The sequence below is a fragment of the Etheostoma cragini genome, chromosome 13 (assembly GCF_013103735.1).
Source record: "Etheostoma cragini isolate CJK2018 chromosome 13, CSU_Ecrag_1.0, whole genome shotgun sequence".
In the NCBI taxonomy this organism is placed as follows: Eukaryota; Metazoa; Chordata; class Actinopteri; order Perciformes; family Percidae; genus Etheostoma; species Etheostoma cragini.
The window spans coordinates 1994029-2019644 of NC_048419.1; the positions used below are offsets into that span (position 1 = coordinate 1994029).

The 25616-nt window shown below is 40.7% G+C and overlaps 3 protein-coding genes across 5 annotated transcripts in view; 2 read left to right on the forward strand and 1 right to left on the reverse strand.

Annotated features, from left to right (window-relative positions):
- Positions 1-2872, forward strand: part of specc1 (sperm antigen with calponin homology and coiled-coil domains 1) — a 74428-nt gene extending 71556 nt beyond the window's left edge. For all 3 annotated transcript variants that reach the window (XM_034889331.1, XM_034889332.1, XM_034889333.1), the window contains one exon: positions 1434-2872. In XM_034889331.1, the coding sequence (XP_034745222.1) occupies positions 1434-1523 (90 nt within the window). In that variant the 3' untranslated portion in view covers positions 1524-2872. The remainder of the gene's footprint in view (positions 1-1433) is intronic.
- A 662-nt stretch (positions 2873-3534) lies between these two features.
- On the forward strand, positions 3535-13550 carry adora2b (adenosine A2b receptor). Its single transcript, XM_034890199.1, has 3 exons — positions 3535-3775; positions 3952-4421; positions 12128-13550. The coding sequence occupies exons 2-3, from the start codon at positions 4102-4104 to the stop codon at positions 12861-12863; spliced, it is 1056 nt and encodes a 351-aa protein (XP_034746090.1). The 5' UTR covers positions 3535-3775; positions 3952-4101; the 3' UTR covers positions 12864-13550.
- A 923-nt stretch (positions 13551-14473) lies between these two features.
- The window catches only part of zswim7 (zinc finger, SWIM-type containing 7), a 14824-nt gene continuing 3681 nt past the window's right edge, over positions 14474-25616 (reverse strand). Inside the window, exons 3-5 of the mRNA XM_034890200.1 lie at positions 25278-25380; positions 17618-17722; positions 14474-15765 (exon numbers count right to left, since the gene is read on the reverse strand). Coding sequence (XP_034746091.1) covers positions 15655-15765; positions 17618-17722; positions 25278-25380 — 319 coding nt within the window. The 3' untranslated portion in view covers positions 14474-15654. The remainder of the gene's footprint in view (positions 15766-17617; positions 17723-25277; positions 25381-25616) is intronic.

Genomic DNA, 25616 nt, shown 5'->3' on the forward strand with positions numbered 1-25616 from the left:
CTACATGATGCCTTCTGAAAACAGGGATAAAAATATCATATTATACTATGTTGAAACAAGTTATACAAAAGTCATAGTTGGTATGTTGAAAAAAAGTGATGAAAGAGCCATCTTATAATGTAGAGAAAAGACATGTCAAAAATTGTCAAAGTATGGACTATTGATAACAAATAATATATAGTTTATGTCGAAACAAAACGTCATAGTATAGTATGTCGAAAAAAGTCTTAAAAAGTCACAGTATAATATTTTGAAAATTGTAATAGTATAGGATATAAAAAAGTCAATAAAAGAAAGAAAAAACCCAGAAATTATAAAAAACTCAAAGTCTAGTATGTCGAGGAAATCATAAAAAAGTCATAGTATAGTATGTCGAAGAAAGTGGTGAAAAAGTAATGTTATAATGTAGCGAAAAGACATGTGGACAATTGTATTGATAAAAGTATATGTTGAAACCAAAGTCATAATATAGTGTGACAAAAAAAGGTCTTAAAAAAGTCATAGTATAGTATGTCGAAAATTGTCATAGTATAGGATTTTGAAGAATACTTATTGTAAATGTCGAAAAAAAGTCATAAAAAGTCGTATTATATTATGTCAAAAAGTGACAAAATCGTTAGAGTATAGTACGTCAACAAAAATCATGAAGAACGTGCAAACTCCACAGCCTAGACTGGGTGTTGAACTTGAGTCTGAAGTGACTACATACCGGAGTATTGGATATACATACATATACATATATACCGGAGTCATAAAAAAGTCATATTATACTATGTTGAAAATAGTCATAGTATAGTATGTACAAGAAAGTGATAGTATAAGATGGCGATAAAAGTCAATGTATAGTCAAAAATTGTCATTGTCATATTGTTTGTCTAACAAAGACATAAAAGTCATAGTATAGTATGTCAAAAAAGTCATAGAATAGTCATATTATGATGCTGCTGAAACAGCATTGACCCAAATATCTGTACTTCAGATAACAAACACCAGTTTCAGGTTTCTCACTGGCATTCCCAGTGAGACCTTTATGTGTTACAGTAATGTAAAACAAGAAAATGAAAACAGATAAATCCCCTCCTAAACCTTATCTGTCTGGTCTCTGATCTGATCTTTTTCACAGAGTGGTTCAGTCAACAGTGATGAATGCAAATGATTCCATGTTTTTGGGTCTTGTCTTGCTGTAGGGTGGGATGAAACTCACAGATTTTGCATTTTGCTCTACTGTTTTAAGACTAATGGGGACTCAGTAATCTGGAAAATCCCTAACATTTGCCAGACACTCTTATCACGAGTGACTTCATAATGACGTTACACATCCATGACATCAAGATTGATTGTTGTTGTTTGTAAAGCTCAACATTATTACAATAAAAATAGCATATCTCGTCCACCTAAACCTAAAATCTAAATAGACTTTCTTTTCCAAACAGGACATCGAAGAGCTGATGAAGACGGATAGGCCGGACTGGCAGAGCGTCATGCAGTACCTCGCTCAGATCTACAAGTACTTTGAGACCTGACGGGCGGGGTCAGAGGAGCCGGAGGCCGATGAGTTGGAGACACTGCGGCACTTTCCTGTCCCTGTCAGCACGGCAGTACATTCTCCAGACAGACAGACAGACAGACAGACGCCGCCACCTGAACCCTTCTAATCAACACTACAGACATGACTTTTCTTGAGAAATGTAAACCAGTCACCAAGCTGCTGTTTTCTCATTTTTTTAACAGGACGCTACATTAAGCGCTGAGGCCCAGAAGACCTCAGCCAAGAAACACGTTACTTTGTTCATTTGCACAAGTGTTTCTTGAGCATCTGATTCACAGACAAATGAAAGCAGATCGCACATTCTGGGGCAATTTAAGCCGTTTGGCAGCACAACCAAGAGGATTAAAAACTGATTTTATTTGATTTTTTTTATTAATCACTCTTTATTGTCTTTGAAAGAAATGACAGAAATACATGACTTTTGTCACAAACGGGCTGTCAATAGAAAATATATTTTTTTCATTTGCTATTTGTCAGTGTTTGTGAATCAAATGCTCTGCTTTTGGTCATTTTTATCATGTGCCAAACCTTGTGCTAGGCCTATCTATGCATGGTGAAAGTGGAACCTGTGTGAGTACGCAGTGTGACATCATGAGGAAAGCCTTGGGAAACCTACCTTTTTTTCATTTTGTTCTGTTTCTTCTTCCGAGGATCGATCACTGCGAGTTATATTTTGCAGAGCAGAGTATTGGATTATTTTTGGACCGACAGAATTGAGTTGAACTGAAGTCTTTTTATTTTCACTTTTAATGTGTGTTCTTAAGAATAGACAATGGATAAACCTTAGCTGCCATCTGTGATGTGACACTAAAAATGATCTAACACTACGAGAGTTGCTAAATAGTTTTGTAGAAATATTTTTTGAAAACAGATTGATCTCTATGTTTGCATTACTACTACAGTGTTAAGGATTGGCTGAATCAGACCATGACACTGTGTCTTCCTGTGTTGTGTCTCCGCGTTTCCATCAAGAGTCCCTTGACAACTATGGTACTGCAGCTGCTTTGCAAAATATATATATGTATATACAGTATATACAGTATATATAAATATTTGGCATGCCATGTTAATTTATGAAGGAGAGAAAGACTTTTCCATGTATAGTTGAGGCACTTTTATTTTCACTTTCTCTGTGTTAAGATTTAAATAAGCCTCCATTTTGCAGTTGCCCTTATGTTTTGGACATTTGATGTGTTATTTATTTATTTACAAGACTTTCTGAAAAGTGAGAATGTGGACAGGAGTGTGTGCAGGTTTCTGTGCACGGATGTCAGATCTGGAGGCCTGACAGGTGGATATTGCTCAATAAAGGAGTTTTAAATTCAATTATCCACTTTTTTATTCTTCTTTAGCTTATATTTTGACCTGATTCTGTTGCTCTAGATGAGGTTATGCTTTGAAACTATGCATATTTTCCACCATATTTACCTACATGTTAAACTAATCTTTTAGGGTTGTGAAACGTGGGTGAGTGAGAAGTGAGAACACTGAGTGGGAAACTGTTGCCTGCTAGTCACGTCACACCTTTTCTACTTAGACACATTTCAACTGCAGCAGCAGGTAACACTGAGATAATGGAAAATAGTGTTAGGAGGATTCAAAATGGAGATGGAAATGGAAAATTAAAAAAAAACTTGGTCTTGGTTTTAGAAATAGAATATGCCCTTTCTTCTTTAAAACTGGTTTCCAACTATAAATATTTCCTGACTTCTTCATGCGTTTGAGTCAGCCACTCACTAAAAAGTGAGTAAATGAAGATCTGTTGGTTTGCTCCGTTGGGGCAAAAACTCCGCGGTTTAGCAATTATTTCAACCAGATGGAGCTACGTGTCTGTGAGCGATATGGACGCGCGTGCGTGTGTGCGCAAGCTGTACAAAGTTAACCGCATTTAAAATGAAGAGGGAAGCACGTGTGGGCTTTGTTGAAAGCGGTTTATTTTGCGCGTAATTACGCACGGCGTACCGGTGACGCTCGTTTGGGATTCCATCTCTTGCGCGCGTGTGTGTGTCTGTATGTGTGTGTGTGTTAGGGGAGTGGCTTCTCTGTAAAACAGATTTTTTTCCCCTGTTGGTTAGTCTTCCGTTCTCCCCTCCACTTCAAAACCGCGTTGGGTGGAGGTTGTGTGCCGCACTGCCTTTACTTTAGATCTACAGATGCCGCTCACGCGCTCCGCAGATCGGTCGCTGTAGATGTGAATCTCCAGAGACGATGTCCAGGTTTATTAAGGTGAGCAAACAATGTCCAGTGACTGTCTACCTGTTTTATGTGGCAATTCTTCCGCAGGCGTGGAGGATAAATGCGTTATTACGCAGCTACTGCAGCTTTTGTCAACTTTGTGCTGCAAGAAAAGCCCATGTCTACTTAAAAATAAATGTAAAAATGAATTACTTTCTTTCCAACAGATGGCTGGTTCTGCAGCTCACACTTGTGGACTATTCTTGGATTACATCAGGAGGACTTCTTTACTCCTCTGGGACTAGACTCAGTTGTGGGGGACCGTCTTGTGTTATGTTCAGCCTGCAGGTTTTAGTCATTTAACACACTTTGCTGAGATGAATACGTTGTACATCGTGATTGAAGTAGCAATCGCTGTTCTCTCCATATCTGGCAACATACTGGTCTGCTGGGCTGTCGCCATCAACACCACTCTGAAGAACGCCACCAACTACTTTCTGGTGTCCCTGGCTGTGGCTGATATTCTGGTCGGTTGCCTCGCCATCCCCTTTGCCATAACCATCAGCGTCGGCATACATCTGGACTTCTATGGATGCCTTTTCCTGGCCTGTTTTGTCTTGGTACTGACACAGAGCTCCATCTTCAGCCTTCTTGCTATTGCGATTGATAGATATCTGGCCGTCAAAATCCCTCTGAGGTGAGTTTTTTTTGGTTATCACTGCTGTGGAATTAATTTGAAAATGCTTCAGCTGATGAAAGTTGATTTTCCTATTAGCATGATAATGACGTGAAGTTAGTGAAGTGAACCAATGACTGTAACTTAAATTGAAAGTGTCCTGGCTGAATAATCACTTGGTAACACACAGTACAACTCCAAAGATGATTCCATTAGTTGTCAACTATTAAATTAATCACCAACTACATTGAAAATTGCTAAATCGGTCTAAGTCTTTTTTATTTACGAAAGAATTCTCTGGTTCCAGCTTCTTAACTGTGAATATGTTCTAGTTTCTTCATTCCTCTGTGACAGTAAGCTGAATATATTTGAGTTGTGGACAAAACAAGACAATGTAGATGTTATCTTGGGCTTTGGGAAACACTGATTGACCTTTTTCACCATGTTCTAACATTTTAATAGACAAAACCAATCGATTAATTGAAAAAAAACCCCGAAAGATGGGTTTAAAAATGAAAAGAATAATTAACTAATACAATACACAGTGTGCTAAATAAGCAGATAAGACACTGAGTTCCCTTTTTCATCCTGTCCTTTATAAAAATAGCCCTAACTACTACATGACTATGATATGTTCCCCCTATGGAACAAACTGAATTCAGCATCCGGAAGATCAGTAGCAGCTCTTCTCATGAATCCGTTTTCTGTGGAACTTAATGCCTCGTGTAAAAATAGCACGGTCAGCATCTAAACTTGGAATGATAATCAGGTAATACCTCTCTAAATCTTAATTCAATCCGGGGTTAGAGACAAATTTAGCCAACACTTTGAAGGGATTGTTTTATCACCTTAATTGAATAATCAAAAGACTTCAGATCACTGTGCGCCACCTTTTACAGTTTGTTAAAGATACAAACTGTTGATGTGACACACCAGGAGAAGCCACGGATCGATACCTGACCACAGTGTCACTTCCATCAATCCGGTTGGCAAAGGCCACGGAGCTGTGCAGCCTCTGAGCGTGTCCGCAGACTGCCTGAGGGGACAGAGACAAGCACAGGAGGAGACAGCGCAGGGCTGTGAACTGAAGAATAAGCGTTTTTATTATCAGACGGGAACTGTTATGATTCTACTGTTATTTTGTTGTTTTTGGCCTTTCACCATGTCAGAGAGTTGTCTGTTGTTTTTTCTTCTTAATGGCAGTACTCACTGCAGGGATTACTGTGGCCACTGGCTGTGGTGGCTGCGGGCGGTGCTGTCATGTCCATTAAGCTCAACTGCTGACAAGAAAGGACAGTTTGACACTAATAACACTAAATTTAATTTGTAATGCACTTTGTATTTACACAAAATCCAAAGTGCTACATGATAAAACAGGTAAGTGCTAAAAATAAAAACACATGGAGAGCATGAAAATATATGTACTTTTTTTTTAATGTCTTGGATACAAGTTGTCCCCCACCAACCAAGTGGCTTGTAAAATCCCCAGTTGTGCTTCTATATTTGACTTACAGATGGAAAACAAACCTCGATCTACCTCCGCACACAGAAAACACACACCTTAACTGCCTTGTAACCAAGGACACACTGTAAAAAAAAGAATTCAACACATTTTATAGTTTCCTCTGAAAGCCCAGCCTCATAACACACAATAATAAGACCAATGCGTACTGTATGCTCAGCTCAAATTACATGTCCACAGCGATGGCTGGTGTGTGTGTGTGTTTGCGTATGTGTGTGTGCGTGCGTGCGTGCGTGCGTGTGTACGTGTGTTTGGCCAGTCCGCAGGCCTTTGAGGCTCTCAGATCAATGTGTTTTCACAGATGGTTTTAGTGGATGTGAAAGGCCAAACCAGATGTTTTTAACCCCATGAGATGACAGCCGCCAACTCAATGCTCTTTTCAAGCCCCCGTCTTCCCTGTTTGACGTTCTCAGAAAAAAATCCCTCTAGTCATTTTGTCCCCCTGTTCTGTTGGGGCTTTAAAATAACCTTTAGCACATCAGAGAATTCAAAGGGTCGTCCCCACATACACCAGCAGCACTGCGTCAGCATGGGCAGGAAAAGTGGCCAACGTCATTTTATGAACAGTTTAGAAGACTTCCTTTCTTCCTTTGAGGACATGTAGTCGGTATGATACCAGGCCTTCCTTGATGGAAGTCCTGCTTTAGCTTTTTACACATACATGTAGGAAAGATTAAATCTGATCCACATTCAAATCAAATAAAAACCACATGAAAATGACGAGAACACAGAGTCAAGGTGGAAATATGCTTCATGGTGCAGACACAGTGAGGCATGCATCAACCTCACACTTTAAGTGAAGCATACATTATCCACAACAGTCTTGAAATGATCAGCTGTGCAGTGTGCTGTCTGACAAAGGAGGTTAACATTGATTACGAATGTGTTTAGGTTCCCCCGTCTTATGTTTTAGGAATAGATATCAATGATTTATGAATGAGTGTTTTTCAGCTTGAAAATAAAATCTCAAGATTTCCACAGACATTTATCTTAACCCCCTCTGCTGAGTTAGAGGAGAGTCTCGTGTAACTCTCGATTAAAAAAGCATATTTCTCAAAATGTCAAACTATTCCTTTAATAATCAGACCCATACCATTTGTTTTGCTTTTTTGTATGGACTCAGTGAACAGTGTGTGTGCAGAGTTCCCATTGTGACATGGTTAGTATGAAAGCATCTGCATTTGTGATGTTTCTCCACTCATTCACTCAGGGTTGTTCTTTAATTTGTCAACCTGTCTACATATCTGTTAGAGCATCTATAAACTTGTGTTTCAATGTTTCACACTGAGAGCTGTCAAACTGGAAAGTTGTGCTGGTTTAGTGTTATTCAGTTAAGCCCAAAACACAGCCTCAACTTTCTAAAAAGAGGAAACTACCTAGTATTTCATACTCCAAAAATAGATTTTGAGGCGTCACTTTAGTAATGAGTCAAGATGATAACCAAAGGACCAAAATGAGACAGCAAGACAGTGTTACACACCAGCAAAGCAAGTCCATATTTCCCATGAAATGTACAGAGATATTATATCTACAGTCTATTTACCCTTCCCTCTACTGTCAAAACAATGACCGATCATCTTAATTGGACCGTGAAAGCTAATCCTTATCTGTGTTTACATGGTTTTATTAGCGTGCCTTTACCATGTTACACAACTTGTTTTTTTCGCTCATAAATACAATTCATAACGCAACTATTCAGCTCTGTTTGCACACACACACTCAAAATAAGTGAAAAAAAATCCTGTTCACACTGATTTCAGTGTGACTGCCACCTGTTGGGCTGTTTAAAGCGGAGCTGCGGACACTGCCGGACATGTGAGCGGAGGTTGTCAGCGGCCAGAATGTGTGTGTGTGTGTGTGTGTGTGTGTGTGTGTGTGTGTGTGGCCTGGCAGAGGTCTGTGGCCCCAGGCGGAAGCACAGCGACAGAGAGAAGAGAAAGGGATGTATGGAGAATGGAGCAGGGGAAGAAAGCAAAACAAAGATAGATGCCAGCGTGCTGTCGTCATGCCAGAACTAATCCATTCAGCCGCTCGCCCGTTCCCTGCCTCCAAACAGAGAGAGAGGGTGGGGGGTGATGTGCAGGAGTTGGACACTGGGAAATGGAGCCTGTGCGGCCTGCTGAACTTGGAATTGACAGCTAGAGTGAGTAGACGCTGGAGAGGAACAGGGGAAACGTGTGGAAACGTGACATGTCATGGTGAGCTCTGGAGCTTCCTCTCCTCCCTCTGTTTTATTCGTGGACCCCCCCCCCTGGGCGACCCGCTCACCTCCCTGCAGACGCTCGCAGGACAGAGGCGCAGATGGCACGCCACTGGTGAATAATTCCCTGTTGGGAATGTTACAGTTATTATAACAAAGGGCTGTAGACTGGGCTATTGTTAATAAGTGCCCGTCCAGTAGGATGGCATTTATTTTACTAGGAATTCTCGGCATCTGAAAGCAGACTTTAAAAACCCACTTCCTCCGGTGCTATCAGACTCAGAGGGAATTGGGGCCAGTTGAACCCACTTCCTCATAGCCTGGCTTCATACTCCTCTCATGCAGCCTCTTCTGGGCTGGTTTTATTTGATCGTTTTATCACTGCTCTCTCACGGCGACAGCCGTGCCCAGAGGCATTCTGTCTTCGCGTCGTCTGTCCGTCTGTTCCATTCCTGGGATTGTGATATCTCAGGAAACACAGGAGGGAATTTCTTCTGGCTCAAAAGTCTGGATGGACTCGAGGATGAACTGATGATGATGATGATGATGATGATGACCTCATAAAATGTGTTTTCGGCCATAACATTTCACACAAATGTCTAATAGGATGAAATGATTAAGTGGTGACATTTGACATCCTCAACTTCACTGTGACATCCTTACGTTATGCAAAAAAGCTTTTCCGGGCAATATTCAACGTCAAAACTCAGGATAAGAGTTTAGATCACATTAAAACAATATCCATATCCCCATGTACATTCAAAGAGTTATTGCTTGCTGTAACTATGCCTTGTGTCCACAGTGGCTGTGAAAAGATGCCTTCATAATTCAAATAACATGTAAGTGATGGGGGGGGACAAAACCCACAGCCGTCGTTCTGTATTGTAAAGTTCAGCTGAAGCTAATGTGCTAATATTGGAGTAATGTATGGGGGGGGGGGGGGTTGCTTTACAGCCTGTATGGAAAACAATTTAAACTAATAATAACAAAGGCCTACACAGGCATGAGAGTATTGTAGTAAGACATATTTTAAAAAAGTGAACCTATTTGTACATTTCTTACTTTTTTTCACCATATGTAAGCTAACCTTTGTTCACAATCACGGTAATCTATAAAATATGGCGAGGTACATAACTGATCATTATTACTGCAAAAGTCCCATTTGAAGTGATTATATGGTGTGATCATGGTGTGATTCTTTGTTGCAGACTGGCCTGGTGTGTGTGGTGTGTGTCTGTGGTGTGTGTATGTGGTGTGTGTCTGTGGTGTGTGTATGTGCTGTGGGTGCATGTCAGTATGAGTATGAGTCACTACCATGTGATCGCTGGTCTGAATCACTTTGAGGAAACAGCCCATTTAGCTTCGAGCGCTGTTATATGACAGGCAGGACCAGTTTTTGGAGTCACCCCTTCATCTCCATACGCAGCCTCCGTGCACCTGCCGCTCATCATTTCATACAACATTTCAGCGAGGTGATATTCAGCGAGGTGAATTAGTTTAAATTTGATCAATCTCACCATTCACCGTTTCAATGAGTAAAAAACATGAGATAGTACTACAGAGCAGGCATAAAAGTAGAAAAAAGACCAAAGCCGAAATAATACAAAAGTGAAGACAGGAAATGTCTTTCAGTGCTGTTTCATATTCAAGTCCTAATGCTGGATTCATGTGGCTGTTTCCAGTCTCTGAACACAGGACGTTGAGCGCAGCAGCTTGGGAGATGTGAGCAGACTTAATGCTTTCATTTAGCAGCTGATAATGTGCTCGGGTGCAACATTACAATAAGTCTGTTAAGTCTGTTAGGGTTGCAGTTCGTATTTCAACAGAAAATGGAAATTACATGGAAAGCAATATACAGAGGGGCTCCAAAGTTTGGGCACCCCAGGTAAAAAATTGTATTAATGTGCATAAAGAAGCCAAGAAAAGATGGAAAGATGTCCAAAAGGCATCAAATGACAGATTAGAAATTCATATTATATTTCACAAAAAAGTTAGATTTTATTTCCATCATTTACACCTTCAAAATAACAGAAAACCAAAAAATGGCATCTGCAAAGGTTTGGGCCCCCTGCAGAGTTAATACCTTGTACTATTGTACCTATTTTGAAAGTGTAAATGATGGAAATAAAATCTAACTTTTTGTTACATATTATACGAATGTCTAATCTGTCATTTGATGCCTTATAGAGATTTTTCCATCTTTTCTTGGCTTCTTTATGCACATTAATGCAAACATTCGAGCCCCACTGTAGGATGTGACTTCTTTGATCTATTTATTTATTTTTATTTGAGCGTGTAGTTTCCACTGGTTCCAGAATTATTATATAATATTGTTTAAAAGAGCTCTATTGAGGTTTTAGTGTTTTGTTGTGTATGTTTTTAGCTTTGCAAGCAGAGTGGCTCTATAGGTGGTCTGTCAGTTGTATTCTCGTTTTGCCAGACCACCCACACGCGGAGGGGAGGTTCTGGCTAGTCCACACAGCATTCTGGGATCAGAAACGTGCTCTGGTTTATCACATCGTCATGGGCGGTGCTAAGCTCCGCTTGGAGCCGCTGTAATATAGTCATGCGAGAGAAACCTCAGATAGGACAGATAGTCTAGCTAGCTGTCTGGGTTTACCCTGCAAAGACCTGAGGACCAGGTAACCATAGTCCTCAGACATCCACCGGAGTTTAAAATGCCATGACTTTAAAATGACTAGTCTACAGTTAGGTCCAGAAATATTTGGACAGTGACACAATTTTTCCAATTTTGTCCCTGTGCGCAAACACAATGGATTTGAAATAACTATTTCTGGACCTAACTGTAGACTAGTCAATTGTGTCCACCACTTTAGTCTAGACTTGAATGTCTCAACAGTTATTGGATGGATTGCCATTCAATTTGTTCCCTTAAGGATTAATTGTAATCAATTTAGTTGTCCTTTAACCCTTGTGTTGTCCTTCGTGTCACGGGGACTTGTTTATTTTATTTACATTATGTATCAGCCTGGCTTTGTATTTTGGGGGTCCCTGGGGGCTTTTTCATTTCATGTCAACTGCCGTCGTGGCCTCGACCTTTGGGTCTCGGGACCCCAAAGGCAGAGGCCACGGTAGCAGAATAATAATAACAATAATAATAACTGAATACAGGAGGGTCTCTGGGACCCAAAGGACAACATTCCTGCAAACTAGTCTGGCTTTGCTTACTCCACAACGCTGTGGAAATGCTTACAATGATTCACCCAAAGAACCAAGCAAGATGTTCCAGCGATTACGTCAGCGCGGCTGTAGACTCTTGGCCTTCGTTGGCACTCCTGCTGCCCCCAGACTATACCTTCATGAAGATGAATGAGAAGTCTGCATGTTTCATGTCGGGCTAAAGTCCACCTGAACTTAGTCTTGTTGGGGCTGTGGGTGGGTGTGTTTGTGTCATTGTCTTTTGTTGTTTATTTTGAAAGAAAAAAAAAGACTGATGACGAGATTTCCTGTAACACTTGAATGCACCTAGTCATAGCGATTCACCATCCCACTTTTTACATTGTCTGATTCTTAGCCATTAATAGGCCGATGTGCATCCTGGTGCACAGGACCACATTAGAATAAGGTGATGTGCCAGCTAGGCCACAGCAACAAACTGCACAAACTAAAGCCAACAGCAGCTTTCTTTCTGCGAGCCAAACAAAGTTCAACGTTCTCTTTGGGCTACTACTCCAGTGAATAACATTTTTTTAATCAAAATATGTGGTGTGGACCGTGGCCTTTGTGTGGATTTTGAATAAATATGCAGGAATGGAACAATCAGCAGAGATAAATAGGTAAATATTGACATCATAACATGATTAGATCACAGAAAAAGGTTTTGCTCATATACTGTATAGTTTCACTTTGTTTTTGCCATGTTGCTGAATTTGTAACTGTGATATCTGGGCTGTACTTGATCCCTAGAGCCTATTTTAGTATGACATGTGACATTCCACATTGGGAACATTATTGAGATGGTAACCCCTGCTGTGTTTTCTCCAGGTACAAGGAGTTGATGACAGGAAAGACCGCCAGAGAGATTATCGCTATTTTATGGATCCTGTCCTTTGTCATTGGCCTCATCCCCTTCTTTGGCTGGAACTTGAAATACTCAAGCTGCAGGCCCAACAGCAGCTCTGGGGCCAACAACACTACAAACGCTGGCTTGATGGAGGGGATGAGGGGCAGAGGAGACTTACTACAGAGCTGCCATCTCGACTGCTTCTTTGAGAGTGTGGTCGACATGCACTACATGGTCTACTTTAATTTCTTTGCCTGTGTGCTTCCGCCACTGCTCATCATGCTGGGCATCTACCTAAAGATCTTCACCGTGGCCAGGAAGCAGCTGAGACAAATTGAGCTCAAGTGCGTGGGCAACGGGGACAGCCATCACCACGGGACGCTGCAGAAGGAGATCCGGGCCGCAAAATCCCTCTCCATCATCGTGGGACTGTTCGCCATCTGCTGGCTGCCCGTCCACATCCTCAACTGCCTCACGCTGTTTTACGAAAATCTGCAAAAGCCAGACGTTGTCATGTACGTGGCCATTATTTTGTCTCATGCCAACTCCGCGGTCAACCCCATCATCTATGCTTACCGCATCCAGGACTTCAGGAACACCTTCCGAAAGATCCTGTCCCAAAACTTCCTGTGCCACAGGGAGGAGCTGTACCTCAGCTCCAATGGCAGCAGACGCAACAAGGACCAGATCCACATGACCATCGACCCTCTGCTATAGAGAGTCGTGACTGAGGCGGGAGTATTATCTGCGTCAGCTCCCTTGTTTCAGTCTTGAATTTTGTTTTCAACAGGTTTGCAATGTTTACAGAACAAGGGTATGAAATTTGAAGATGAACCGATGTCAAACGCGCCTTGAATGTGGACATTTATTTATGAATCATGGGTCAAGCAGTGAAATATTGAATGGCGAGTCTTACATAACTTTTGCATTGTGAAGGATTTCTGTTTGTTGTTTTTTAAAACATGTTGAAGCTAACTGGATTTGTAGGACTGTGAACAGGATCCAAACTATATCGTATAATGCTATGTATCATTCTGTTACAACTCCAAACTTTTTTTGGCCCTGCTATTTTATATCGTCAACGTTGAGTGCCAGTGTTTATAAATTTATTTATTACAATACCTTATCTTTGAGAATGTAAAGATCAAAAATGTTTTGTGGCTGGATCTGTAATTGGACCTAGAGAGGTACAATGGTAGTAGTCTACATCTGTGGTTACTTTTGCCTCGTGGCCCTTAAAACAAATTCATATTTATGACCATCACAGGCTCAAATCACAGGCAGAAATATTGATTTTCTTTATCAATACAATTTCCGTTGTATGGCAGAAAAGTTCCAGTGTTGTCCTGCTGCTGTGCGAGTGAATCCTCCGCGACGAAATGTGTGTACAGGCAGAGGGCCACAGTAGTCTACAGAGGGATCAAAAAACAATCAGGCACATTGGAAAAATCCCAAAAACTAAATAGAAAAAAGGGGAAAAGCGAACAAAAACAGGAAAAACAGAAATGCCCCAGGAGTCACAGAATGATCTTATGAGCCAGAGAAAGGCATTTTGGCGGCTACTCGATGAACTGCATAATTTATATACTCAAGCAAACCCAAACATAAGAAGTAGTTTGGCTGACCACACAAATGGTGGTGCTCCATGTAGATTCTATGTCAAAATTTCATAAGAAAAAAGCTCAGGAAGTGGGAAACTGATTGTACCATTTATAGAAATATGGCATCTGCACAGCTGCATAGTTCTGAGACATAATGAAAGTAGACAAGCCAATGTCAAATTTCATATTTCAAATAAACACCATTTCCGTTAAATGTATCAGCTAAGCTTCTGGTACAACTGTAGTTGGTGGCTTTCATCAAATAAAACACCATCGCTTTGACTCACTTGCTGCCATTTGCCTTAGGAGTCCAGCTGAACCCCCCCCCCCCCCCCCCCCCCCCCCCCCCCCCCCCCCCCCCCCATCTCCAGTCTCAGCCGGCATCCTGAGGCTCTCATCTGCCCTGCCCTGTCATTGCAGTGAGTCCTCCACATGCTGCTGAGTAGAACAATTTCATCAAACGATATCATTTAAAAGGTGAAACTACCAAAAATATGTTTCATTGAGAACTCACTTTAAACAATCCCCTAATAAGCCAACACTCCTTACTCTTCCGTGCTAGCAAAGATAGGCGACTGACAGATGATTAAGTTCAGTTGAACTGAAAAATAACATCATTTTTAATTGTCGATGCAGGTAACACTAATGAAATGTTCTCCAAGAGGCAAACTCTTACTCCTTTGCACTCGACTGAGGCAACACCGCTGCTTTCCACCTGATGCTTTGCCTCCTTTGTGCATGGGTTAGCATTGTTGTGCATGTTCCTGTGAGCTTATAAAACTGAAGACAGGGTCCAGAGCTGATGAACCACAAGAAAAAAGGCCTTGGTGAGCGTAATCTGAGAAAAGCTTTGTAGAAGAGTTTTGTTTGCAGAATAATTTATGTGAAAGAAATGAGACTGAATTTGTTCACCTGCGCGCCATTACTACACATATGAAAACATATTGCACTGACATTTTCATTTATTTCCCATTTGGTGTGCTTTATTGGTGGTGTTGAAACACAGTGTGTTGGTGTTTAACAAGTGTTCTTAAGCTGAGCACTTGCCTCCACTATGCCCCTCATTAGCCATTGTGTCCAGTGTACCACCTCTAACTAACTTCAAGGGCTAAATACAGGAGTGTGCCAAAGTTTTAGTACATTCCAACGGAGACATCTATACTGTAACTGCACTGTAATGTTATATTATTGTCTTTGTGGACTGATGTGTAAAAATAAGTACTGTAGGTGTCTGGCTTTCTACAAGCTATTGATTGATGTCAAACTATTGCCTTCTTTTGCGATTTTAATGGTAAGACGGACAATAACAAGTTGATCTAGTTCAACATTCCTGCCTTTCATTCCGAAGTACCTATCTGTTTGTGTGCTTTAGTGTTGTTACTAATCAGGAGAAACATCCACATCCAGCTGATGTTCAAGCTTTCCAGGGGCCATTCTTTCTTCCATTCAACAAAACTACAACAGCAAAACTGAAACTGCTATTCAACATGATGCAATCTGCATGTATCGTGAATTATTTTGTTAATAAAGGCAATGTTTATATTGTTACGGATAAGTCTTTATATCATGTGACAATTTATATTTACAAATGACACATTGGAAATGCTTTTTAAATGTTTCCGAAGTCCCTTCAGAATGCAGACGCTTGAGATAAATATAACCTAGAAAATGAAGCCGCACATACGAACAGATGTCGTTTCCCAGGAAACAGATAACATCTCTTCTGAAAGAAAAAATAAATAAAGCAACATCTGTAGGCTTTTAAAGAGACAAATGAACAAGCAGAAACCAAAGTAGCGTTCCCATGCTCCAATCGTCTCTGCAGTTACCCAAACATCGGCTTTCATCCAAGAGGGTCCACGCGGGCGTGCTGCTCCACCTGCTGTACTGAACACACCTGGTGGATGTCACGGGGCCTCCGTCCCGCTAAGCAGCAAGGACATCTGCTGATCAGACACACTCTCCTGCAGAGTCCCACCCATGGCCTGACACAGGTAGACGGCCAGGATGTGTTTGCACTGGGAGAAAAGAGCGCACAACCTGATTCCTTATGCGAACATGGGCACCGATGGGATAATGTGTAATGACACACATATTAAAACCCTAATGACGCTTCAATCATTTTAGTTCAAAGATATTATGTAAAAAAACTAGAATAGGAGCCACTTGGCTCTGACCTGATGGAAATTCCCACTGAGTGTACTTTAATCCAAGAAGAAATGGTCAAAAAGCAAATTCCAGAGCTACAAACATTATTGTTAATAAAAAAGGAGACCAAGAGTGTTATGAGTGTATTATTTACCAAATGGAGTGTTTGTGTAATGAATAAGAGTGACTCATGAAGCTAACTGTGTGTTCAGTGACAAAAAGCCCTGCAGTTGTGTATTTGTGTGCATGTGTCACTGAACACATTCATTATTACCAACATGTTAATCAATGACTTGTTTTCCCCCTGAGCCTATTCGATGAATTATAAATGAGATTTCCACCACACTGACACGCCTGTGGATTCATGTTTTACATAAACAATGAGCAAAAGTGTGGTGAAAAGGACAAAGGTACATCTAATTTGTTTACCAGCTTCTACTGGCGACTCCGTTTCCTAGCACATGGCTGTGTGCTGTTGGTGGACGAGCTCCTTTAGCTGTCCTCCTATTTGTCAGAGCAGTATTAACATTGGTCGGCCTTCTCCAGTCATGTTGTAATCTACAGAGCGCCTACGTTAACAACATGGCTCCAGAGGGGCGAGGACTGTAAACTGCAAACTGCATGGTCAAACTCAGTCTCTTGAGTTTTCTAAGGTTTTGACTTTGGGACTGGAGAGTTACAGTATGTTGTTAAAATCTGATACATCATGAGTCTTATCTTGCACCATCTACTAGCTCCATCCACACATGCAAAGACACAAAATTGAGTCCAGTCTAGCTATAAAAGTTGCAGGAGAGTTTGATGAGGCGGTGAATAGTTTTTATTCCTTGACTGACTTCAGTGTGTTTTTATGGGGGATGATACCAGTAGCGCTGCTTTGGTCATAGGGAGTCTCCACGGTATGTTGCAGCTCTCTGTTTCACACACTGATTTTAGCATCCTTCTCCAGGGAACCAAGTTTTCCTGATTCTTGGCGCCGGAGGCCGTTTGCTCGCAAATTTTTAGAGCAAAAACAGCCATTCAGGGTGGAATCACCCCACTGTGACCAGACAAGAACAGCGGTTTTCTCCAGGATACACGCCTCACTGACGAGACACAATGGCTGTCAAAACGTTTTCTTTACTTACTGTCTACCATATTTACTGTATGTGTTTCTGACTTGTCTTCTTCTGAGTATGGTTGGATATAATTTGAATACTAACAGGGATGTTATTTCCACAGGGGATCTAATATCTGCAGGTTATTTCAGGTTCCTGCTACATACAGCACTTCACTACAATAAAAAAACTATGACTCCTCTATGTTTTTCTGTGTCTTTCAGTCAATGTTATCCTAAAAATATTGATGATGAACATGAATATTAAACAGTTTTGGTAGTTTTTAGTAGAGATCCACACTGTTATCTATCATAGAATGAGTATCAACAGAAACTAAATGTGATTTAAAGTAGGATTCATGTATTAAAAAAGCTAGCAATTTACATAGAATTTTTACTTTTTTTGCATAAAATATGCGGAAGATGATTTTAAGTGCTGGAAACAGCTTATTTTTTTGGAAGAACCTCAACTTTTCGTGGCCTCCCCATTTCTGGAACCCTTGCTTTAGGACAGGTATCTCATGATACTGATTGTGATATTTAAGTAAGATACATATGGTCATCTCTTTCATTTATTAACTGAATAGGAAGCCCAACCTGTGTGTAACAGTCAGTTTGAGACTCACCAGTGGACCCTCATTTCTGCGGAGCACGGTGTAGACGAAGGCCGGGCACGGGCAGTAGTGACAGGACACAAAGCAAGTATACAAACGCCCCGAGCCACCCATTACCTGCAACAGATTAATGCAAAGTACATGTAAATACAAGTATGGGGCAACGCCTGAGGGTATTGACTTCATTTGAAAGATCATACACAGAGTGAGTTGTTTGTTGATGAGGAAGGAGGTTCAGCAAACGACGCAGTTTGGACTGGCTGTTTGCTGCTGAGGTATCAAGGAAAACAAGCTCCTTCCTGGATCCTGAATCTCGCTCTACTAGTCCAGACAAGGCTGGCTGAGATCAGAGAATCGAAGTAGCGAAAACATGAAAATGTTACGGAGTAAATCTCTCTCTCAACCTTAAACGTTGATTGTCAAAATGACTAAATCAAGTCTTTCCCCACCTTGGATTTGTTCACGTCTAATTTTTCTATATCATTGAATCACCGTATAAATAATCATGCTGTTCTGACATCGGCCGAACAACAAAAGAAAACAAATTTCTTTTTTTGTTCTTTCTTTTTTTTGTAACCTTTTTGTCCTAAAGTTACACAACCAAGAGACTAGTGATGACGTCATCTGGAGACAAGCCCTGCAGCTGCTTCCTGTGTGAAATCAAACTGCTACTCAAATTATGCACTCGTGGTGTTTTACTGGTATATAAGCATATCCGCAGTAAGTCATCTCTTCAAATAAAGTGATTGGGGTGGAGTATCTCAAAACCCACAGAGTCAGTCACTGTTTCAGTGTCACCTTCATGCTGTTAATTCCACCTTCCTTCTTTTTACAGTCCAAAATCACTTGAATATCACAACTTGTATTCTGTTTTGGGTGGACTTGCGTTTTAACTATTTCATCGAAGTGGTAGGGCAGTGGTTGGGTTGACGGTGAGGTTGCTTCCACCATCAACATCATCATTTCCCATTAGGTAGTTGGAGGAGACGAGATAGAAACGATGCATTTTTAAACAACCTGTCTAATAGTCTAATGGCCTCGGCTGACAGGACCTCCTGTCTATGATGCTGATGCTCACTGCCAGCTATAGACAGTGATTTAAGGCTCGTCCACATGCACGTGACGTGACACACGAGGACATTAAGTTGGTGGATTAGCTTGACACTTTGAAATAACTAATGCCTCCCAAGGTAGCAGAGCAAGTTCCATTATACTCCAGAGCTTTGATAAATTACCTTTCCCTGTGACCTACAAAAGCAAAAACCTCCCATTTCTTTAATGTGACACTTCATTATAAATAAGGCACAAGAGAGACAATTACATGGACTTAAAGCCTCTCGGTAAAGATGGATAAAGCACCTTCAGCACCACCAGGATCAGGATAGAAACAGTGCAACTGTGGAGACCAGGCCAAGGACCTCAACAGTTTCTAAAGAGCCAAGTTTATTAAAAACCAGCTCACACTCGGGCCCTTTTGTTGCATGCTGTCATCTTGGATAATGTGGCTCTGCTGCAGCTCACAGTGCAAAGCTGGCAGCTAACTCAACACGCACAACAAACTTCCACTACCTGGCAGGGATGCAGGTTTCCTCAGAACGACACTATACAACAAGATCTGCCATTCAGTTGCAGCAACAGAAGGAACAGTGAGAGTTAAAGCCTCGGCAAAGCTCTGTAGCTGACTGAAATGCCGGATCTCACGGGAACACTTCTCAGGAAGCCGCCATGAGCTTCAGGGCGGCCCTCTGTCCACTGGTTCCACACCACAAACAAGGATTCTGGGAAATTGAAAGCTCTGGGAAATCATTGAGATACACATCTCTTTGGCTAACTAATACAGTATCAAAGTGCTTCGAGAGTTGCCCGTCTCTCATGTGTGTGCTAATGAACTCCTTCAAATGCTAAAAGGCCTTCTTCCATGCCACATAAACATTCCCACCAGGAGAATGGTTTGACAAGCTAATGCCAAAAATATTAACAACCCTTTTAGCTGCCTTTCCTTAGAACCAGGCGCTCGTATTAGCACAGTATCATCACAACATCCTCTTTATCAACCTTATGAAGCCTTTTGTGCTCTGTCGGCCACAGAGAAACGGGACATCTGAACAGTGAAGGTAAACCTTTTAACACGACAGGGCCACAAAAAAGAAGAAGCAAATGTTATCTTATTGCATGGGGTGTGTGTATCCGTATTGGTAGAGTCCATTCTATTGTGCAGGGTTCCTGTCTGTTTGTTGGTTTAAAAGAAGAAGAAGAAAAAAGAGGAAAGAATAACAACCGTTGTCTGGCAGTAGTGGCTAATGATATTCCATGGTCAGGCCATTTTATCATATTTTGTTTCGTCTTTTTCTGCCATTTTTAATTTTCCTTTTTCCCCCAAAACTTAGAGATGATGATTTTAAAATTGATTTCAAATGATCTGAGGCTCAGAAAAAGTCATATTCCTAGCTGATATTTACTATCCTGCAACTGTACTGTCTGGTGAAGATCTCCAAACACATTGTCATGTTTTGGCTTGTTGCCTCCCCAGTCCATTGTGTTTTTGTCTGTGCTGTGCTGTGCTGTGTAGGTGTGGTGCTCCTGGTTCTGCCCACACACCTGACTCAGATCCAGCAATCACTGCTCCTGTCTTAAACCCCGGCTTCCCAACCAGTCTCTGCCAGATCGCCCCTCACCCACAGCTTGCTACAGCCAGGCTAGTGGCTCCTACTTTAAGCTTTGTGTTTTTTTGGACCTGTCTGCCCGCTCTCAGCACGAGGACTCCAAAGCACCATCATTACCTTTGTGTTCAATAAACCTCTATTCCTGTTTCCAACCTTTCCTCCGTGTGTGCTCCTGAATCTGGACTGCCAGCCTAACACATGTTATTTTAGTCAATAAAATATGAAAAGTCTTCAAAGTGTTTTTGTTTAACCAACAGTCCCAAACCCTGAGATATGCAATTTATTATTATGCCAAACATGTTTGTCATTTAATCCAGAGTGATAAATTCATCCACTATCAAAATAGTCAAATAATGCCAACAGCAACCTCAATATATTGTTGCATAAAAGACCACCTATGTCCACGGAGTGTTCGTGATCATACTGTTGAGAATACACAACTCATTACTTCTGCTGCGGTACACCATCGCCTATAAAAAGGTCACTGAACTTTAAGAATGAGATAAGATTTAAAAAAAAGAAAAAGAAAATCCCAGCATGGAAATGCCAAGCTCTCATGAATTATTCATTCCTTTGGAGGAAAGAAGAGACCAAATAACCTCAGCAACATGAGAAACTCGATTGTGTCCAACGGAAACGGCATATTAACAGGAAATTACAAACAAATGGCAGGATTTTGGTAATTTAACAGATACTTCAGCAAGAACTTCCAGTGAACTCAACACTGACTGTTTTCTAAAAATATGGTTTAATTTCAGACATGGGTCTGATGATTTTCTGAAACCATTTGAAAACACTGATTTCTGCTTTGATAAAATTACTTTTTATTATCTGATAATCTTTTTATGCTCTCTCCTCCTCTCTTTGTCCCACAGGAAATGCATAGAGTCTTGACAAGTGGGTAACTAATTGCAGTGGGGCTCAATTCTTAAATGAGCCACAGCTGCTCAAAATGTCGTGACTGCTTTTACTCTCTTCTAGAGGTTTAACAGCGTTCTGCTAACTCCCGGTGCTGTTACAAGCTTCCCAAATATAGTCCACCCTAAGGGGAAACATCCAGCTGGATCCTCAGAGTGTCATCTTCAACTCCTTTCCTCCAACTTTGAGACCTGCTGTGATTACATTTCGCTGGAACTTAAATGATATCTTAATGCCATGCTGTGTTTTGGTTCTAGATATTTAGGTGGGTAAAACTCGGCTGGTTTCCAACAGCTGCTTACTGAAGCACTCACTGCCGAGTGCAAATTGAGAGTCGGAGAGCAGTAAGCTAAATATTTGTGGCGTGGCTTTGAGACCGCATTCGCACAGACACTGTGTAAACTAAAGTCTCACTTAATGCATCGCTAACAGTTAACAGACCTGCCAAGATCACAGGAGCAGCACTCACTACTGCTAATGCCACAAAAAACTATTCTAAGATGCATGACAAAAAGAAAGAAGAACATAGAGTGATTGATTGAATGTGATTGATTTGCATTCCTACATGATGTAACGCTACTATTCCCTAAAGAGAGGCCTGTACCAGCAGGTCAATGGAGACGTCAACATGGACAAATCTGAGTAGTTTGGCATGTAAAAATCAACACTCTAATTACTTAAAGCTATCCATAAATTACTCCACCATATGTAAGTTTGCCTTTGAAAACAACAAGTTACTGAAATATTTTGGATTATTTAAAGCAATGTTCTGTTACATGTTCTCATACATTTGATAGACTGGGTGAACTGTGGTCTGCTGCAGGCTTTCATTGAAAAAAGAATTTTGACATTTTGGAAAAGACAGCCCCTAATGGCTTTGAGATGAGAAGACCAACAGCACTTTAATGTCCTTACAGGAAATATGAAGCTACAGCCAGCAGCTATTTTAGTATTTATAAGGACTGGAAATAGGGAGAAACAGCTAACTTAGCTCTGTTTGAAGCTAATAAAATCTAACTTGGAACTTGTAGTTTTTACACTCTAATGTTGTCAGATCAAACATTAAAGATCTAATGTGTTTATTAGTGATACAAACTTTCAGACAGAGCCAGGCTAGATGGTTCTCCATTTCATGGTATGAGAGTGGCATCATTTGATTTTAATTTATTATAATTTATACTGTTTATTGATCCCCAGTGTGGAAAATTACAATTTGCACTACTACACACAGGCCTGAAATACACACACATGTTCAGGATCTATTCATGCACAAATGGAGAGATGGCAGAGTGAGTGGTGGGGGGTGGGGGGTGTACAGTGCCTTGCTCAAAAGCATCTGGCAGCACCCAGGAGGTGAACTGGCATCTCTCCGGCTACAATCCACACTCTGGTCCGTATTGGGACTTGAACCATGGACCCTCCAGTTCTCGACCACAGTCCCTACAGACTGAGCTTCTGCCCCCCCCCCAAATTCTTCACATCTAAGTCTTGGTAAGAACATTTTACAAAACCCTTTGATTGTTTTATTTGCCATTAATTTGCAGCTGTGTGTGAGTGGCAGCCTGCATAAGTGTGTGTGAGTGACGTGGAAGCTGAAGTAAGTCAACAGTGGAGCATAAAGCAGAGGCGTGAGACATTCCGACAGGTCCAGACAGTCCAAGCAAGAGACATGTCACGCTGAACAGAGTTGGCAAGATGTTGGGAACTTACAAAAGAATGCCATGAAACACTGCAAGAATGAACTGACAATTAATAAAATGACAATTATAATTATGGATTTATCAGCCAATTAGTTTCACAATTCATTGATTATTTAAATCTATGCAAAAAAAAAATTTAAAGAAGAGAAAAAAGTCCATCACAACTTCTAAGAGGCCAAAGTGATATTAAATTAAACATAAATTATTTATCATCACATATGACAAAGACAAGAAGCAAATACTCCTGTATGAGACGTAATAATTGCAGATTAGTATTTCATTTGCGCTCTATGACAGACTGAGTTACTACAAATAATCAAAAAATCTTTGGATTCAGAGACCTCAAACATTCCAAAATATATTTTGGAAAGCGGACAAATGTATCAAGTTTAACGGGATGAAATTTACAGGGGAAAGGTATTTTCCAGAAAAGAACAGAATAGAAATTACGTGCTTTGAGAGACAATATGTGAAACAGTTGAGACGCCAACAGTTGAGTTGAAAGTCTCCCAGCAGAACAGAGCCCATGTCTTTATTTAGCTGCATTGTAATTCACGATTCCTTTCAAAAAACTGTTTTTGCAGGGACCTGAAGGAGTTTACAGGAAACGTGTGGTCACGATGACCACAACCTCAGTGGGCTGCCTTGTTTCTCCCATCCCAAGTCATTCTGCATCCTACTGAGATTTACTTTTAACTTTGGGGGCAGGATGACTCAGGTCAGTTCTTTGGACATGGAGTCAAAGCATTTCCTCAATTTGGAATTATTCTGTATTTGCACAGGGCTTTTTTTTAAATAGGCTTTATGTTTAATAACTTAATCACTGGTGCCCACTCTATTATGTAACAAATACTCAGTCGGTTCCTATTTCTTAAGGTTTGTATGGATGTTGTAATGAGATAATATATTACTAAATTAATAATTATTTACAATATCAAACAGAAAACCCAAGCAAGTTAGGTAACCTATTTTATTGTGATTTGGCGAGTTCTTTTGAGTATCTCCTCTCAGTGCCTCTGTTATACAGTTATAAAATGTCACACATCAAGCTTATTTTGGCATTCAATTAGCACACAATAGAGTAGTGTGCTTTTGTGTGAGACATGCTGGAACTTGACTAATGGTTGTGCCAAGGGCTGAAAAGGATTCATAATAATTAAGATCTAACAACCGACTGAGGTGATTTGTTTTTGCTTTCATTAAAAACACTGTGAATGAAAAACCCCAAGCTACAAACACTGTATTAATTGCGGGGATGCCTGTGATTCTCTGTGTAAGATGAGAGTCAGCTGACAGTTAACTGAAAGTCAACATTAAAGAGCCATCCTGGGGACAGAAGAAAGGGAGGCACTGGGCACAGGAGGACACATAATGAACAAATGACTGATTGAATCAATCTTAATGAGGTCATGAGGTCAGCAACTGCTGTCCTATTGTTTACCTGATATTACATAAGGCACTCTGAGAGTCCCTTGCGGGAAGACCATGTTAGAGTCTGAAGTAAAGAGATTTGATTCTTTACATTGACTATAATTTTTCAAGAGAACTACAAAAAAAATCTCCAACAAAGGCTATGCGGCACTGAACATTGATCTAAAATGTTTTGCCTTATAAAAGATCAGCTAATTGAGTGGATTTTGAGTGCTTTACAGGGGAAGAGATCAAAGGATCTTTAGAGATAAAACTACAGTGCCCTAGCCTGGCTTCACTGTTGGAACAAGAGGTTCCACACTAATACGCATTTGCATATTATTCTGGAACCTCTTATTTAATTTTTGATTTTCAAACGATGATATCAACGGCACAGACCAAAATGCTTCCGTAAACAATTAAATAGACCTCCAACCAATCAAGAGCAATGAAATGGCAAGGCGGCATGGACCAACTTTCACATATTACAGCTTAACAGTACACTAAAATGTGTTTCTGAAAACCTTTTTAGGCAAGAGATATGCAATACAGTAACTTAATATTGATTCATATTTGATAAGCACTGCCTTGTATTTTTGTTGGTGTTGAGTTTTGGGAACCTGGTGTGTTGCGCTGGACACAGTATGACAGTTACGTTCAGTAACTTTGTTCGGTAAGCATGGCAAGGTAAACGGTTGGGATTGGCCCATCCAGGTTCTGTCCGGATTGGAATCTGTATGAATGTTAGGGGGGGCAGAGGTATCTGCCAGAGTAAATGAAACAAAAGTTTACAAGTTCCAGGTTTGCCAGGACTCTAATTATGTAGCTTTTACTAGTTGGAAATTGTTTTGCTGTGGGAGAATGTACATATATATTGTGGTAATGATTTAATGTTAGAATGCAAACTATTTGTAGTACTTAAACTGTGCAAGTAAGGCTACTTTTTTGTTAAAGCTCGGAGTTTACAGAAGTATAACGGACCTGGAATGCTTTGCGTCCGCTGGGAGATAACACACAGGTGACTGAATGCTGGTCAACAAGGTCCAAAGCCTGCAGCGCACAAGGGCCAAAGACAAACTTCAACCTGAAAGACACGAGGAAGAAAAGGTTAGAGGCGGGTAAGGGAAGTACACACATCCAGAATGGGTTTTGTACTCAATTAAAAATGTACATGGCCATAAGACTTGTGGTCTTATGTGTGGTCTAAAGTCTAGACCACACTCTATAATATAACAGACTCTCGAGTCAAGCTTTATCTTAAGACACTTTACAGATACAGTAGGTCTAGAGTCTCAAACTACTCTGTAAAGTGTCTTGAGA

Coding starts and splice junctions, on each gene's coding strand:
- adora2b (XM_034890199.1), top strand. CDS start 4,102: ATGAATACGTTGTACATCGTGATTGAAGTAGCAATCGCTGTTCTCTCC. Junction 4,422..12,127: donor GCCGTCAAAATCCCTCTGAG/GTGAGTTTTTTT, acceptor TGTTTTCTCCAG/GTACAAGGAGTTGATGACAG.